We start from the raw sequence: 17,494 nt of genomic DNA, 5'->3' as shown, positions 1-17,494 counted from the left end.
TTTAAGCACCTGCTTAAGGCATAACCATGTTTTGATTGTTTCTTATTTAATTTTTTTTAAAAGAACATGTAATTATTGCTTTGTTGATGTTTGACAGACATTCATTTTAAGTTGTGAACATCCAAATACAGCTCACAGACTAGTTCTTATGGTAGACATCATAAATAGATCATTATTTCAGTGTCAATGTGGGGGGGGGGCTGTCAGTGTTATACCTTAATACAAACAAGGATGTGGCAGCAAAGTTTTAATGGTAGTGAGCATAATGGGTAAGACAATTTTTCAATGTATAATACACTGTTGTATTATTGGGTTTAATATGTTTATGTCCTCAGTGTAAAGAATCAGAACTGGCGTAGATGTGAAATGATTTTAAAACAAGCTTTGGCAAAAGAACAAATTGCTTTTAAAATCAACTGCCCACCCTGGTTTTGTACGTCTGGGATCTAAAAAACTGGATTTCAAATATGAAAATAATAGTTATTAATTTCAAGTAATTTCAGTTAGCCACTTTGCAAAAATGTGTTAACTTAGAAAATAAATTAGCAAGTTATTTTAATTTTTCACTACATTGTAGCACATGTAGCACATGATAATGTTTCTAAACTACCAAAATTTCAAAAGAAACGTTAGTTTTAGTGTACAGCAGTTTTGGATATTTAGTGCTGGGTCCAAATTTTAAACATTGAGCAGATGAAACTTCACTAGGTCTAAAACAGAGAACTTATGTTGTTTATAACCATCAATGTCTCTGTATTGGTTTCTATTTCTAGGTCTAATAGTTTTTATCATCCACCACATTTTCAACACTTTCATTTACTTATTTGTTTTATAACTAAATAAAAATGATTTAATGTGTTTTTAAAGAAAATGAAAACAAACTTTTATTTCAGAAAACAATGGATTTTAATAATGTATAGTACAGGATAATTACTAAAAAAAATTTAATATAAAAAAAAGGTAATAAAATAAGTTAATTCATTCTTAAATAAACACACACATTCATGACTTCCCCTCGTAGGATTGGGAATGGAAACTGTAAACAATTTATTAAAACTTAGCATTACTCATTGGCTATTCTTTATTATTTCCATCTAGAAAACATTCCAAAAAAAAACTTACGAATAGGGTTATAGAGAACTTTTTCTTATGTTTACCTACAACTAATGATTAATACTGTTAACACCATTTAGAGTAATTTAAAATGTGAAAACTTTTATTCTCAGAAAAGTTGAGTTTGTTTCTCTATAGAAATCAGAGCTAACCACACAAATCAAAACATGACATGTTAGTTTTCCAGCTAAACCCCAGCTGAGACACAGCAAAATAACATTGGTTATTTTAAAGATTTATCAATAAACATTTTTTTTTTTAAAAACTGCTTTTAATATTCTAAAATATTTATAAACTGTAGAGCTAACTAGGGTGTTCTTTATTGTTTCACTGCATGGATTTGCAAAAATTTGATAATGAGAAAAAAACTAAACAGACTTTTTTAATATCCAAAAGTATGTTAAAAACTTAACTTGCATAGGTCTATCCAAAAAAAACAAATTTTACTAGCCCAGAACACTCAATCTAACCTAATTCAATTCTGTGCAAGAGAAAATATCCCAAGTTGTGTAAAAAACTAGCATCTCATCATGATCAACTATTAAAAATACCCTCATCTGGTACATAGAGTTGGATTAAGTACAATAAAGATTGTTTTCAAGTAAATAAAAAATTTATTTTACATTTTTCACTTTGCTCTTGAGGAGCAATGGATTGAAACTATTCGTATCGAACATTTTACTTTATAATACCTTTTAACTGCCTACTGTATTGAACTAGGTAGTCCAAACTGAAATTAACTATTGATTGCAGACTTCTGGAGTGAGTATGTCATGAAAGAACTTTTAATTGTAAGGTCTATGCCACAAATTTTATAAAAATATCTCAATAAATAAAAAAGTTATGCGATTTTTAAAAAAGCAAAATTTGGTAAAAAACTGATTTTCAAAAAGTGCCATTTTTGAGAACCCATATTTTTTAAACTAAATAACATAGAAGTGTGGAAATTGGTAAAGTTGCTGCAAAGTTTGTAATATATATGCCCAATTTTTTTCAGTCATCTAAAATGAGTCTTTCTAAGGTAAAAAAATAATTGAAAATGACAAAAATGCGTTTTGGTCACTTTTATTTTCATAAAAAAAAAAAATTCAATTTTTTTTTTTTTTGCTTTGGAATAACTCTAAAATTATTGTGTTGGTAACATCGACGTGGAAAAATGTGTTAATTATTTTCAAAAATCACATGAGTTAAAATATTATTTTAAAAAATACCACAGTTATCTAGTGCAGGAGAAACAGAATCAAAATTTAGTAGAGTAAATGTAATGTAATGTAGTTTAATAAAGACGTGATGCCTACAAGTGATGCAGCAGTTGATGCCACATGCTTTGGTTTCTTTTCAAACCTGATAACTGCTTTGGGGGAACAGTTTTGGGGGAACATCTTTGTACGTCTTGTTTCCCTCAACCTTGATCTTGTGGAGCATCAAGAGTAAGTAATATGTTTTGGGAATTGTAGGGGGGAGTGGGGTCTTGGCCTTCTTCCCTTCCCTTGTAAGGAAAGTTCTGGATAGGCCACCGTAAATGTCTCCAGCTATGGAACGAACAATTGATTCAGTGATTAATAAAATATAATTAAATTTACTACTAGCCTATTGTGTAGGCCTACTATTTGTCCTATGACTATAACTGGAAACATATGAAAAAGCCTGAAAACACCTTTTTGTTAAAAGTAATTTATATTTTTTATATATATTTTTAAGAGTAATTCTACTGAATGAAATTTGAAATAATCGTTGCTTGTCCCACAATGGTTGAGATATCCAATGATGAAGATGCCATACTGTGGTTCTCAACATCCTATAGGACAACTTAACTGTCCTTCATTGTTACTATTATATGCTTATAAAATAAATAAATAATGAGAAATACTACTAGTACTACTTACACTTACAACTAATATAACATTTAAAACTAAGTCACAACATGTACAATCTTAATAAATTGCACAACCATCTAAAAATTGATCTGGTACATTTTATTAAGGAGACTGGCGCAGACCATTTCACATTATTCAGCAGGGGAATCAGAATCAGAGTGCACAACAGAAAATAAAAAAATTAATCACATTAGTCCTTAAAATTTAGTGTCTTTTGTTTTAAATAAATCGATAAAAATGTATAGTTATTATAATTATACATTTCTTTTGTGTTTCATTAATATTTTATAAGTATTTAACCTTCGTTCCCTGTAAATAATTGAGTTCGTCCACATAGTAACCAAGATAGTCTGGTGGCCATTTTGAATTTGTCGATTCATAATTTTGACGTGATAGTCCAGATAAACTGTAGTAATACGACCCTATCATTGATCCCAGTCAATAGATTTTAAAGAATTAGTAAACACTAGCATCTAATAGTTAAGTGCATCCATATTTTAAGTCCCTAGAATGTCCTGAATTAAATAGCTTCACGTCTAAACACACCCTGTGTACAAGCGTAGTTCACACGCTAAAACCGTGGACTTGAAGCGTTCAAATTTACATTAATAACGTGTACTAATTAAACCAAACTGACATTCAAACTTAAAATTCATTTATTAAAATGGAAATGAAACTTTAAAAATGATACTTACAACTTGTTTGAAGGCTCTAGCAAGGGTAAAATCCGTTTAGCATCATCGGTCGTCAACCTTTAAAACCGTTCGGCGAGCAACTTACTCGGGGCTGAAAGTCGACTCGAGGGTTATATGTTTATTGGGGGTACGGCTTCGCGACCGTAAATCAGAAATACTTGAATTTACAACACAAAGTAGTTATAAAACTGAACTTTACATCGGTGTAAAAATTGAAACAGAATTAGTTTGTTTCCGTGTATATATCGTCATTTAAAGTTTAAAATCTGTATTTTTTAAATGAAATAAACAAGTTATTTTTTCAATTTATACATCAAATGACAGCCTAGAATTCGATCTTTAAAATGACATTAAGATTATGCTTCTACGATGCTTCGTCGCGAAGCCGCGACCAAATAAAACAGTGTGGGGTCGATCGGTACACGCAAAACGGTGAAATTTGTTGACGTAACTGATACTTTTCAAACAAATATAAAACACATTCAGACATGTGTTACAGATATAAAAATACCAGATTACGACAGATAAAGACTTAAACTTTATTGACATATAATTTTTATTCTTATAGGACAACTAGAAGTAGTGAAATTTTTTTTTTGAAAACCGCAAAAACTGACCCTAAAACGCACTTTTTCGCCAGTTTGGACTACCTAATTGAACTCTTCCCTCCAGATATTAATAATATGGCTGTTTCTAAAAAAACATGACATACCAGTGGTATAATTTAAACTACCTTCACAATAAAAAGTATATTAATTGTATTTAGTATAAAAACATTCTCATAAAGAGCCAATTAATCAATCATTCAGGTTTGTTTATTACATTTAAAAGACGGTTAGAAATAAATTAGGATTAATTTGTTACAATTTTTACATGAGTTGGGAGAGAATTAAAAAATCATTAGTTACAAAATAAAAATTAAAAAAAATAGGATTCATAAAATGATAAGGGTGAAAAAAAAATTAGTAAGAGGGACATTCATAACTACTGTACCTAAATTATTAGCTAGTAGAAATCTGGCTAGTTGTTTAGAAGTGTATAATCAGCATTTTTAATTTTTGTTGAGTCATCAGATTATCTTAAGCTAGATGAATTCCCAAAAAGGAATATGAAGTACAAATGATTACTTCTCTGAAAAGATATGTAGCGTAGATGGCACCACAGTAGGGCGATGAGTCCCCCATCTTTGCAGCACTTACAATATCTCTTTCAGCTGTTGTGTATAAAAAGAGTAGTGTTAAAAGCAACAACAAATTCTTTTGAATAAGTTTCACTTATTTATTTCTTACCTGTGATAAATCATTTTGAAAGAGCACTTCAGCACTAAATAATTTAGATTATTGTTTATGCGAAAAATTAGATAATATTGTTGAAGTTTAATTCACAGTGAACATTTTTTTAAATATTAGCTTTTTTCTACATAGATTATTTTAAATATTTAAACATTTCAAATACTGAAAATGAAAAAAAAAAAAACCTGCATCTTCTAGTATTAGACTAAGAAAAAAATTAAGCCTCTTGTGGCTATATATTAAAAGTTAACTGTGTTATAAATGGTTTGGAGAAAAAAGGTATGTAAGTACACATATTTAGGTAAAACTGGTAATTTACAATGGAATGGAGGGTGGAAAATTAAATCAATTTTGTTATGCAAACATTGTTTTCTTATTATACACAACTTTTATTTTTTTCATGGATGTGATGGGTGTATGCTTAATTCCATACTTTCAATGTAAGCTTTAAACTACTGGTAACACATGGTAACTAGTATGGATATGTAACAAAGAATCTAATGGTATCTTCTATTTAAAGAAATTAAGAATTTTAATTATTAGATTTCTATTAACTTTTTAAAATTAATTACATTTTAATAAATATTTTTTAATTATTTTTAATCTTTAATATGTGATATTTTATGCATAAAAAGTAATATTACCTTAAAATTCATTTTAAAATTAAATGTAAAGTTGTTTTTTTAATTGAAATTCAAAATTTGAGCAAATGAAAATCTTTTTAAAAAATAAAACTTTTCTGGTTAAAACAAGTGTATAGCCATCATCCATTAACCTCCAAAAAAAAGTTAAATGTTAGAAAATGATAAATCCGTTTGTACACTACGAAATTTAAGTAGAAAGTTTTTTTAACATGTCTAGTTGAAAAAAGTACCCTGAATTAAAAGTGCTAATCAAATGAACTAACTTATTATAACTATAGGGTTTTCAAAAAATTAAAATATAATATGGTTCAAAATAAATTGTTTATAGTGCATAATAATTTAACAACCTATTAAACAAAAACCTTTTTTTAATGCAATTTTTAAAAGAGGTTAATGGATGCTTAGGGAATGTACTATTCTGTATTGTACATATTAGCCCTTTTGTGATACCGGTATTTAAGGTTGAATACAATGCAAGTTGTAAAAAGGGCAGATAACTTAATGTAAAAGGGAAGGAGCATAACAGGGAAGGATGGATAGGTTGTTTTAAAATTGAGAACAAATGACAATCAAAGGGTCGCTAGGGTAAACTACAGGATCTGGCAAGCAATCAACTAAACACAGCACACAGCGGTTGCAGGACTGTTCTTAGAGGAAAGGAAATCACACTGGGAATTTGGTCTGTGAAAATATAAAAATCTGGTTACTATGCACAAATACTGTCAGATATCAGAAACAAATTTTAGCACTTTTCTTTAAACGAAAAAATTAATAGTAATAACTAAAATTTAATTATTAGAAATTAAAATAAAAGTTACATATAATCCATGCTTTTAACCATTAATGTCCCGTAACGCCCGCTGCCGCCCGCTTAAAATACGCATAGAAAAATTAAATTTGTTTCATTAAAATTTGGCCTACAAATCTTAATTTTTAACTAAACAGGAAGTCGGATGGTTTCAGCATCCTTTTCCGGTCTTATAATTTCAATGGCGCTTTTGAAAGATAAAAAATAATAGCTTCTTTCGATCTCGAAATTTTAGACTCATCTGTCCTTTTTTTAGTAGATTTAATATTAAAAATAAGATAAAATAATGCCTCTAAACGTATCTAGGCATGTATTTTATGAATTATTTATCTTAAACATAACCAAATTGATATTTAACTGTTAAATTCGATGCTTAGTTGTTTAGACAAAAATAAATAAAGTTGACTACCGAAAATGACCTGTTTTGAATTTTCTCCGACATTTTTTATTTTTTTACTGTACTTTTACCGAATATAATATATTCTATTTAATACTGTTGGAAAGCCAGGTTTATTCCCAACATTAAGCAATAGTTTTTATCTTAATTTTCAATTTCATTTAGACAAAAACAAATATTTTGTGAAACTATTCACTTGATCATACAGAGTTATGCTCCTTACATTGGGCCGTCATGGGTGGAGTTTTGGTAGAATGAATGGGACATTAATGGTTAATATGTGGATTCATAATTAAAAAAAAATTGTTAATTTTTTTTGTAAGTTATCATAAATGGCAGACAAATGCTTATGTTAAAGTTTGCTTTTCTGAGGAATAAAAATAATTTATTAGTCTCATATATAATAATATACCACTAAATTATAAATTACTTCCATAGATCTTTGTTGTTTTTTTTCTTATTCTACTCTCATTTTCCAAAATTTGAACAAAAGGGGAAATAAACAAACAATGACAGTACAAATCCAGCTTTTTAAGCTACTACAGTCCTGGTGCAGTTTACACTCAAAATGTACAGTTGCTGCAAAAGCACATAGACCACCTCTGCTACGATGTAAAACCTTTTTTATAGATAATTTATAGCAACACAAAAGTATGCAAAAACCTTAATAAGAGACAAAAACCATAGAAATTGAGGTTTTAACATATTTTTGTGTTAATTGTTGAAACAGTTTTAAAATGTGTGCTGGGTTATTTATTTTACCAATGCACTTTTCATAAATATTTTGTAACAAGATTTGTAAGATGAATTTTCAAAAGGTTTTACTATTTCTAAATGAAACTCAAGAAGAAAAAAAAATGCATAAAGGAACTATGATACACTTGTGATATTTGAAACTTTAAAACACTTAAAAGAGACCATTAGAAACCCTATAAAATTTTGTGATAATGTCATAAAGAAATAATCCACAAATGTATCATTAGTCCTAATTAATTGCAAACATCTTAAAAAATGTAATCTATAATAATCTTTGCTAGATATTACAAAGCATACTTCATGGATTTTATAAACAGCATAAACCTGCCCCATTTTATATTTCAAATTATTCTAAACCTTTTTAATTCATATACAATTTTAATCATCTTATATTCATCAATTATCCACTTGATTCAAAAGAAGGATGTAAAAATAAATAAATTTTAATAGTATTGGAACAGGCTTATACCAACGGTTACTGCACAGCGCAACAACGACTACTCCCACTGAGCATTTTTTTTTTTTGGCAATTAAAAAAACCAAACAACACCGTCAAACAAATCAATTACAACTGATCGTAGCCTTCAGGGCTAGTTACCTGTGAGTGATCTGTCAGGCAGACTACTTTGTGCCCCTTTTTCCATGCATCTTTTTGACAAGCTACTCCGCAATACCAGGCCTTCTTACACTTGCCGCAGGCAGAGAAGTTTTTGCCCTCCGGTGCTTTCTTGTGGCAGTTGGTACATTCGTTTGGCTGCTCGCCTTCAAACTGGCAGCGTTGACACGAGCACCAGAAATTAAAGGATTTGTAGAGCCAGGCCTTACGCAGCAGTTTAGGCATGGCAGTATCGATGTAGGTGATAAACACTTCCTCGCCTTCCCTTGGAGAATTTAAAATAGACAAAAAATCAAGTCAATGCAATAACTTGTGAATAGTATTGAATAAGAAATTTTTTTTAAAGATATTAATTAAGCAGTGGTCATTGTTCTTCATTGTTTTGTTTTGTCACCCAAGTTGATGAATGCAATAAAATTATATTCTTTTTAAAGTGCATACCAATGAATATTAAGGTAAGCAAAAACTTTTCTACTCTCCCAAAAAAAGGTACGCTCTGTTAATTTTTAAACGTAGACATAAATAGACCATTACTTGATATCTCTGCGTGCAATCATCTGGATTCCAGGCCTGCCATCAATGTCAAGGTCACATACTTCAGCATTGTTAAAGCAGGAGTGGTTGCTGCAGGCATGAAGGGGGCACATGGCAGCAAACTGGGCTTCAGGGGGTCTGTCTGATAGGTACTTGAGCATCCCAACCTGGAGAGAGAGAAACACTGCAGATTTATTTCTTTTGTATTTGTAGAAAATGTATTTGTTTTATTTCATGATTTATAATCAGTGTTTCTTTTAGAAAAAATTTTCGGGGGTGGACAGGCGGGTGGATACTGGCTTAAATATATAAATTATAGTGTTCTTTTTATTTTGTTAAGAGGCAGGTGTGCCACCGAATAGGACTTAAAGAAACTCTGCTTATGAAGTAAGATTAAAAGACAAACATTTAAGTTTAAAAAATAATAAATTTTCATATATTTAAAGACAAAGAAAGGAAAATACAAAAACATACAGCACGAATATCCTCTTTTATGTTATCCAGGAACCTATGGTATGGAGTGATTGATGGGGAAAAACACTGAAGGTTGCAGGCTGCCTGGTAGTATCGGCCATTAAATTCTTCTTCGTTAATGTTATACTTGAGGCCACTGCCACAGTCAGCAAAAACGGATTGAAATATGGGGAGCATGTGTGGCATACGTTTGATGGCTGGGATTGTGCCATAGGCAATAAATCTGGGGAAGGTTTATGAAGAGGGATTTTACTTCAAAAAGCTAGTTTTTTTGTTTTTAAATTAAAATTTAGCTAATTTTTTATTCGAAACAATGTTAAATGTTGACTTCAATCAATTTTTTAAAGTAAATAAAAAGGACTGACGAACAAGATGAATTACATTTTGTTCTTTTACATATCAATGTATCATGTAGGCAAACTAATATTTTTCAAACATTTTCACATTTTATAAAGATTTAGTGTACCAGTATCTAAATTACATAACATTATAATAATGATAATTTTTTTTGGGCTTTCTTGATCTAAGAAATTTACACTCTTAAATGAAAGTTAACACCAAAAGCATACGAATTTGTATACCTTTTCTCACAATATTGCACACAACAAATAATCTTTGGTTACCAAAACCATTTTCTACAAACGTGGAGCAACAGCAGTACCTTCTGAAAGGTGCCCTAGCCTTAGCCCAGTGTTCAACTGTTGGTGCAGAGACTGACTCCTTCTCCATCAAATCTCTTACTTGTGATAAAATTATTGACCAGATTTTTATCAAAATCATTGGGCTAAGAATAGAATTGAAATTCAATGATAATTGGTTGATTCTATTTTAAAACTATATATATAAATTATTATTCTAAATAAATAGTGTTCAGATAAATCTTTAAATAAATATCAATAATAACAAAAAAAACTATGTTCTACAGGTAAATCTTTAAATAAATATAATAATAACAAAAAACTATGTTATAACTACTGCCATAGTATCAGCAATATTGGGCTTTGAAAAAAAATTGAAATTAAATGATAATTTGTTTATCTATTCTATTAAACATTGCATACTGATGAATTTTAAAATGTTCAAATAAATTTCATTCATTTAACTAAAATTTTGTCATTTTACAGTATAAAAAAATAAGATCTGATGATGGACCTACCTATAATGACCACCCCATACTTCTGTCCACTGCCCATCAGATGTGTAACCATATCCCTTGTTTTCACATATGTCATAGATCTGGCTAGCTGCTGGGTTTAAGCTTGGACAAATAATACGATGGTAGTTGTCCCATGCCTCAGGAAGAAAAAAAAATAATTTAAATAAAAAACTATTCAAACAACATTGATGTATTAATAGATATATGTTATTGTATCTATTCACAGCTTGTTATTCTATCCCATTTGTAAGGCTGCTACTTAAATTTTACAGAGTTGAACTCTTTTAAGGGCTCAGCATGGTTGAGTCGGTAAAGCACATGGTTGCTAAAACGAAGAGTCTCGAGTTCTACCCCTCAGGCAGATGAGGCTCGTTAGCTGGGGAGAGCCACTCTTCTAGGAGAGACAACTCCAAAATCAAACAACTGCTACCTTGTAGTTTGTTCTTGGTTGGACAAAGGCTATAGAAGCAAATCTAAAAAGAAAAGCAGGCTGAAATCGGAGTCAATGGCCTCAATGGCACATAACCAGTTGACACGTATACTTAATTATGTTGCCGGGGATCCCTTCCAACTCTAAAATTAAGAATAAAGAAGAAGAAAAACTTTTATATATTTAAAGCTCACCTCTATTCTACACAGCTTGCTGCAGTACTTTTCTCTATGGCAGTGTGGGCAATCTTCAAATGCTACACTGGGCCAGAACTCTTCTATGAGATCCAGTTGGTCTTTCCCCATCGATAGCAGCCTAGTAATTAAAACTTGATATAATTTAAAAGACATTTAGGTCCAAGAAATGTAATGATATAAACATGATAATCTGAGTGGGAAAAGGTGGAGAAGCAAGCTTCATGGGTAATGTAGAGCCAGGAATATATAGAAGGAAAAAATTACTATGTTCCCTTTTATTAAATAATAATTTAAACTTTTCATTAAAGAAACTTTTTTTAATTTTCTGTTTGAGAAAATTCCCAAAAAAAGAACATGATCTGTCTTGAAAAGCATTGACCTGTGACCGATATTCTTCCAAAAATCATAGACCTGTATCATATGAGAAACACCCATATTCAACAAGTGAGCAAAAAAAGATAAATTGTGGACAACATTAAACTGATCTCGAGACAGACAAGTTAAACACAAGTTCTCATGTTAATTACATTAGTGTAATTAATTAAATAAGTATACAAAACTCCTCTATAATAAAAGAGGATCAAACATATATTTAATAAAACCAGAAAAGTAACATTTACTTATTTCCAAAGTAATCTTTAGGTGTTATAAGGGACACAGCACAGTTACAGCAGGCTGGAATGTGCCTGGAGCCTAGAGACTGGGCCATTACCATTGGAATGTCAGTCATCACAGTCTGACCTTTAGCTATATCACCTGAAGTAAACATTGAGGATATTACATCACAACTGATACCCAGATACTAAAATAGAAACAAATTTAATAAGATCACAAAACTTCTATTGTAATTTCTTTTTTGCTTTCTTTTTAAGTCTTCAGTTTTCTCATTTGAAAAACTAAAAAAGTAATCTTCCTTTTATAATTTAAAATTACAATATAAAAAGTTAATTAAAAAGTGTTATAAAGTATTCAATAACAACTTTTATTGAATGCTAAAGCTGTGCATTAAATCAGCAATAATAATACTTAACTTAAGTCTTAATCGACACATATATATAAATAACAGATACCGTTTATATATTTATAAAGTACAATTCTTACACAAACTTACGTTTTGCAAAGACAGCTCGACCAAACTGAGTAAAGTCCACTCTAACTGGCTGATCTTCGGTCAAGGGGTCATACAGACGCTTGACCCTAACCTTCTGAAACAAAATGGCAGCCTCTTCATCTTTCCCACCTGTCAACTGGGTCGCCTTGCGGAACCAAAACTCAGCCAGCACTGGTAGCCAGAGCTCCATTAAAGCTTTACCTGAGTTTCATAAGATACATGGAAGATTTTCTTGTGTAAATTTATAAACCCCAAAAAAAAAAATCTGTGTAGGAGTTCTGTGTATTAGTAAAGTTGTAAGTAAAGTTTCTCTTTAGACCTAGTGATCCAATGGGCAGATGAAGTATAGTTTATATGTTTCTTGACCTCGGCATATGAAAAGATAGTGTGGCCAGCCCTCATCCCAGCTGCCTTTACTTTCCCCAATGTAAGTCAGGTATCCAACAGAGCTGGGTGGACTCTGAGACATCCTACAGTCGCAAGTCCGAATCAAGATCCGAACTAGACCTTAGGGCTAACAGCCAAATGTTCTATCATTAAACCATGCCTGTGTAAATATTATTAAGTTTAAAAAGTTTTTCAGAACAATATTGTAAGTTTTAAACATTTTTTAAAAAATGATTATTTAATCACTTATAAGAGTAGTGTTTAGCTAGGTTGTGCCCCATTTTTGTCCGCTTACACTTGAAACTAGTCTGCTGTACTCTATTTCAGTGTTGTATTTGTTATAGAACAAAATGGAACAATGTTCCACAAACATTTTTTAAACACATTTTTTAAAGTTTTAAGAGAATTTTAGAATATTTTAAGAAATAAGATGATTGTTCAACCAAATTTTTTCCACAAAAAAAGCAATTGTCTTTATCTAACTCAATTAAAAAAACTGGACCACACACTGACATAACTACTTAGCTAGAATAAGGGGAAGTAATTAATTATTTTATTTGATATTTTCTATAAGGGACATAACAAAACTGAGCAGAAAAACAAATTATTACTTGAGCTATGATAAGGCAGCTTAATACTATTTTAAAACTGAAAATCTACATAAAATATAAAATTTCTACTGTGGATTTAACTAATAAATAATATAGCATTTGGGTGAATAGGACTATATGGGTTAACTGAAAAATAACATGGCAACATTTGGACAAATGGGACTCTAAGGGTTAAATGACAAATAACATGGCTACAACCTCCTTGTTTCCATACATCTGGTTTTCTCATTGACTTAGGGATAATCCAGTAATCCTGTATCACCTTATGCCATTGCTTCAGGTTGAAATACACCTGGAATTATAAACAAAACTATTTACAGCAACTACAATTCAGAATGAGGTTTATGGTGGGATGGTCAGGAGGTAGAAGCATGACTGCTAACAATAACATTTTGAAGTCCTGACTCAGTCCGGATGACGTCCCTGAGCCCCCCCAGTTTTGATGGGTACCTAACTCATGAAACAAAAGTAAAGACTGATGAGTATAAAACTGACCGAACTATTCCTTCTCATGCTTAGGTGAACTCTACTTCATTTTCCATATTGACCATCATGTTTTCATTACTTTTACTTTCTAAGCCCTTTTACTTTTACAATATTTTTTTAAGTGTTGATTATTGAATATATTGCATAGATACCTATGTTTTCAATTTTAAAAAAAAATAACTATTGATGCCAATAATAAAGGAAAATACATCAAATTTTTATGTTGTTTGTTTTATATTAAAATATTTTAAAGTGTTACACAGACTGTCAATTAGCCAAACCTGGGCTCTGAATGTTCGATAGAAGACATTGCTTGGATCCATGGCCACAGCCTTGGAGATCAGTATAAGAGAATCATTCAAGTTTTCCATGGTCAGACATTCATAGGCAGCCTGCACTAGCTGCGTCTCCAGCTGGGCATCTTTCTGTAACAAAAACAAGTTGGACTTAACTAAATAATGTTTCTGTTACTGTGACAAGCTTGACTAAACTAAATGTTTCTGTAACAAAAAAAGTTGGACTTTAACTAAATAATGTTACTGAGACAAGTTGGATTAAACAAAATAATGTTACTGTTAATGAGACAAGTTTGACTAGTGATACTGAAACAAGTTTAATTAAACTAAATAATGTTTCTGTTACTGAAATGTGTTACTGAGACAAGTTTGAGTATCCTAAATAATGTTACTGTTACTAAGACAAGTTTGAGTATACTAAATAATGTTACTGAGACAAGTTGGATTAAACAAAATAATACTACTGTTACTGAGACTAATTTGACTAAACTAATGTTTCTTTTACTGAAACATGATACTGAAACTTAACTAATTTATGTTTCAGTTACTGAAATGTAATACTGAAATGGCGGCACATTGTTCTTGGGTGGACAAAGGCTTTGGATTCAAATCCAGAAAGAAAAGTAGGCTAACATAATACTTAATTGTGTTGGAGGAAATTCTCTTCAATAAAAAACCTTCAAAACTTTTTTTTTTAAATTACCGTAATATGATTATTGTTTCCTTTATAAAATTCATCATCCAAAATTTTATATTTCACTGCCAAAATTTCTTTCTCCATGTTAATCAGCTGTTCATCTCCGGGGTAAATACTTTGAGAACAGAGAGACACAGCTGAATAGGTGCAGTCTTGAGATTCTGCATGTTCTTTCTGCTCCTGAAATCAGAATGATCATCATGTTAGCAATGTCATCAATATTTTTAAAAATCCTGGATGGGTCTAGATCCCAGAGTGAAGGAATCACCAACTTTTAAAGCAGAAATGACTAATTCTGACTAAAAATACTTGATAAGTCTGCATGAACTAAAAAAAACTTTTCCTTTAATCTTAATTTTAAGGTGGCACACTGGAATTCATATGGGACAGTGTGGCCTAGCAGTAGAGCACTAGACTGCTAACCAGAAAATCTCGAGTTCAAATCCGGGTTCAAGTCAGTAGAACGTCACTAGGTCCACCCAGCATTGATGGGTAACTAAATCACATTAGGGAAAGTAAAGTCGGCTGCATAGTGCTGACCACACTATCCCTTATATGCTGAGGTCACAGTAACAGGTGAACTCTACTTCACTTGCCCTATGAACCTGCAGGTTCAAAAAGGTGGCTACTCTACTTACAGGAATTCATGAGACAGCAAGGTCAGAAAGTCAAGCACATGACCAAAAATATCAAGTTCAGATCCCAGGTTAGAGTCCAAAGGACATCCCTGAGCCCATCCAGCTCTGCTGGGTACCTGAATCACGTCAGTGATAGTAATGCCAGCTAGGCAAAGTGATGACCACACTATCCTTCCATATGCCAATGTCACAGTTCAACTCTCCTTCATCTGCCCCATGCAGTTGGCCTTACCTGTATGTTATCTTTAAAAAAATATTACTTTGCAAATAATAATTGTAACTTATGTTGTACTTATAACCATACCTTCATGATAATGTTCTGTAGTTTCTTCAGCTCTCCTGATATTTGTTTATTTTTTGGGTCTTTTTTAAGCCCATCCTTAAAATAGTCCAGAGCTTCCAAAAACATTTCTAACTGTGAACATGCCTACACAAAAGAAAAAACATCTTTTTAAGAAAAAAATTTCGGACACTTACATTGTAATACAAAATGTTGAAATCAACTATTTATTATACCGCGTTTACACTTGTGACATATATACTATACATGTCTAGGAAAAAACTTGTAGCAAGTTAAAGATATTTGTAAATCTTTTTCCACAATAGGTGTATGCTAACTTGTTGTGAGTTTTTTCTCTCCTAGACATGTAGGCTATAGTATACATGATGCAAGTGTAAATCCGGTGTTAGAAACTTCTAACCCTAAATTTGCATTTTTCGTGCATTTAATCTTAGTTGTACTAAAGGAAAAAAAAAAAAAAAATTTCTTCAATCTTTTTCAACACTTATGTGATGTAGGACTATATACAGTTTTTATACACATACATACACACAACATAAAGATAATGATTGTTTGATGAACTTAATGCAGCATATATAATATAAAATTAAATGCAACAATGTTTTCTTTAAAAAAAATTCTAAATGAAAATTTACCATCCCACACAAAACACAGGCCCCAACCACTCTCTGGTTGGTACCCTCATCAGCCTCTGTGCCATCTTCAGATCTCCTGGCTGCATCGAGAGCATTTTTACCATCCTCCAGGGCTTTCTTCCACTCTGAAAGTTCCAGATAACACTCACCACGAGCACACAACCATCTGAAATAAAAGAGTTGAAATTCTTACTAATTTAAATTATTTTTAAAATCTTCATATGAAGAACATTTTTTAAATACAAAAAAAAAAAATGCTTAAATATTAAATATAGATAGATTCTAAGTCCAATATTTTTTATGAATTAGAATATTTAATTATTTAGGCCTAATATTTATAGCCTTTTTTATAATAGTATGTACTAGTATGTAGGCCTACCATGCTTTGTAGAGTTTTTAAAAGAATAGGTCCCAATGGTAATTTGCTGGTTATTAATTTTATTTATAATTTTTACTATCTATATATATAATTCTCTTCTTCGAGCCGTTAGAAAACAAGCTGCAAACGCTCTCCCTACCTCCCCACCCCTACATGGTTTTAGTGAGCTGTGTTCACTCTAAATGTTTACAAGCAGAGCCAACGATTTTAAACGTAGGGGGGGGGGGGGGGGGAAGGGGGGGGGGGGTTATGGTCCTTAACGAGCTACTTATAGTGTTTTAAAGAAATATTTTCAGTGTCAGCGTTGGTACTGTCGAATTCACAAATTATGAATTATTGAAAATTAGAAACAACTAAATAGCGGCGTATGTTATGCCGCGGGCCGGCTCGTTTAATATATTTATTCTACTCTAACCTAGCTTGTACAGTTGTAGCTTAGTCTGCTTAACTTGATTTGAAGTCTAGGACGACTAGGAGCCTAGCTCCGAAGGTTAGGTAAAAAAGGCAATAACTTAGGTAGACTACCCCATATTAATTTAAATTAATTACAAACTCGATCTAAATTAAACGACAATAATCGTCTTTTAAATTTAATGTATTTAATAATGAAATGAGTGTGTAGTCAATACGTTTACACGACAAAAACTAGACAATCACCTCAATGCCTCTTCTTTTGATTTTGAAGTCGACTGAAGCAGCTGAGAGTATTTCACTATAGCTTCTTGGTAGTTACCTCCCCTCTTATCTTCATCAGCTTCGGTCTCCATGATAATATAGATCTAGATCTATTGCCAATATATGCACACACACTCTGGTTCAGGGGTCTAGATATAATTAATTAATAACTGTTGTTATCACATCAACAGTGCAATTTAACTAATGTTGAAAATACGTTTCGTCTACTGTGGTGGATAATAAACAATTATTAGCTTTAACCACTACTGTTTTAATTAAAAATGTGGAG

At 31.4% G+C, this 17,494-nt stretch overlaps 1 protein-coding gene across 3 annotated transcripts; it reads right to left on the bottom strand.

Annotated features, from left to right (window-relative positions):
• Positions 1-996: 996 nt before the first annotated feature.
• LOC131945091 (uncharacterized) lies at positions 997-17,298 on the bottom strand. 3 transcript variants are annotated; one of them, XM_059306077.1, is made up of 15 exons: positions 17,188-17,298; positions 16,152-16,317; positions 15,520-15,642; positions 14,584-14,757; positions 13,866-14,009; positions 13,297-13,390; positions 12,101-12,301; positions 11,610-11,745; positions 10,987-11,107; positions 10,363-10,499; positions 9,868-9,990; positions 9,207-9,429; positions 8,733-8,899; positions 8,181-8,463; positions 997-6,302 (listed from the first exon to the last, which is right to left on the bottom strand). In XM_059306077.1, the coding sequence occupies exons 1-15, from the start codon at positions 17,295-17,297 to the stop codon at positions 6,285-6,287; spliced, it is 2,220 nt and encodes a 739-aa protein (XP_059162060.1). In that variant the 5' UTR covers position 17,298; the 3' UTR covers positions 997-6,284. The 3 variants fall into 3 exon arrangements, with proteins under 3 accessions (XP_059162060.1, XP_059162061.1, XP_059162059.1); XM_059306078.1 differs by having other exon boundaries at positions 997-4,898; XM_059306076.1 differs by lacking the exon at positions 997-6,302 and having other exon boundaries at positions 7,106-8,463.
• Positions 17,299-17,494: the final 196 nt, after the last annotated feature.

Source organism: Physella acuta, unplaced genomic scaffold (assembly GCF_028476545.2).
Source record: "Physella acuta isolate Inbredline_101_S28 unplaced genomic scaffold, ASM2847654v3 ptg000523l, whole genome shotgun sequence".
NCBI lineage: Eukaryota > Metazoa > Mollusca > Gastropoda > Physidae > Physella > Physella acuta.
This window is presented reverse-complemented; position numbering and strand designations above follow the sequence as displayed.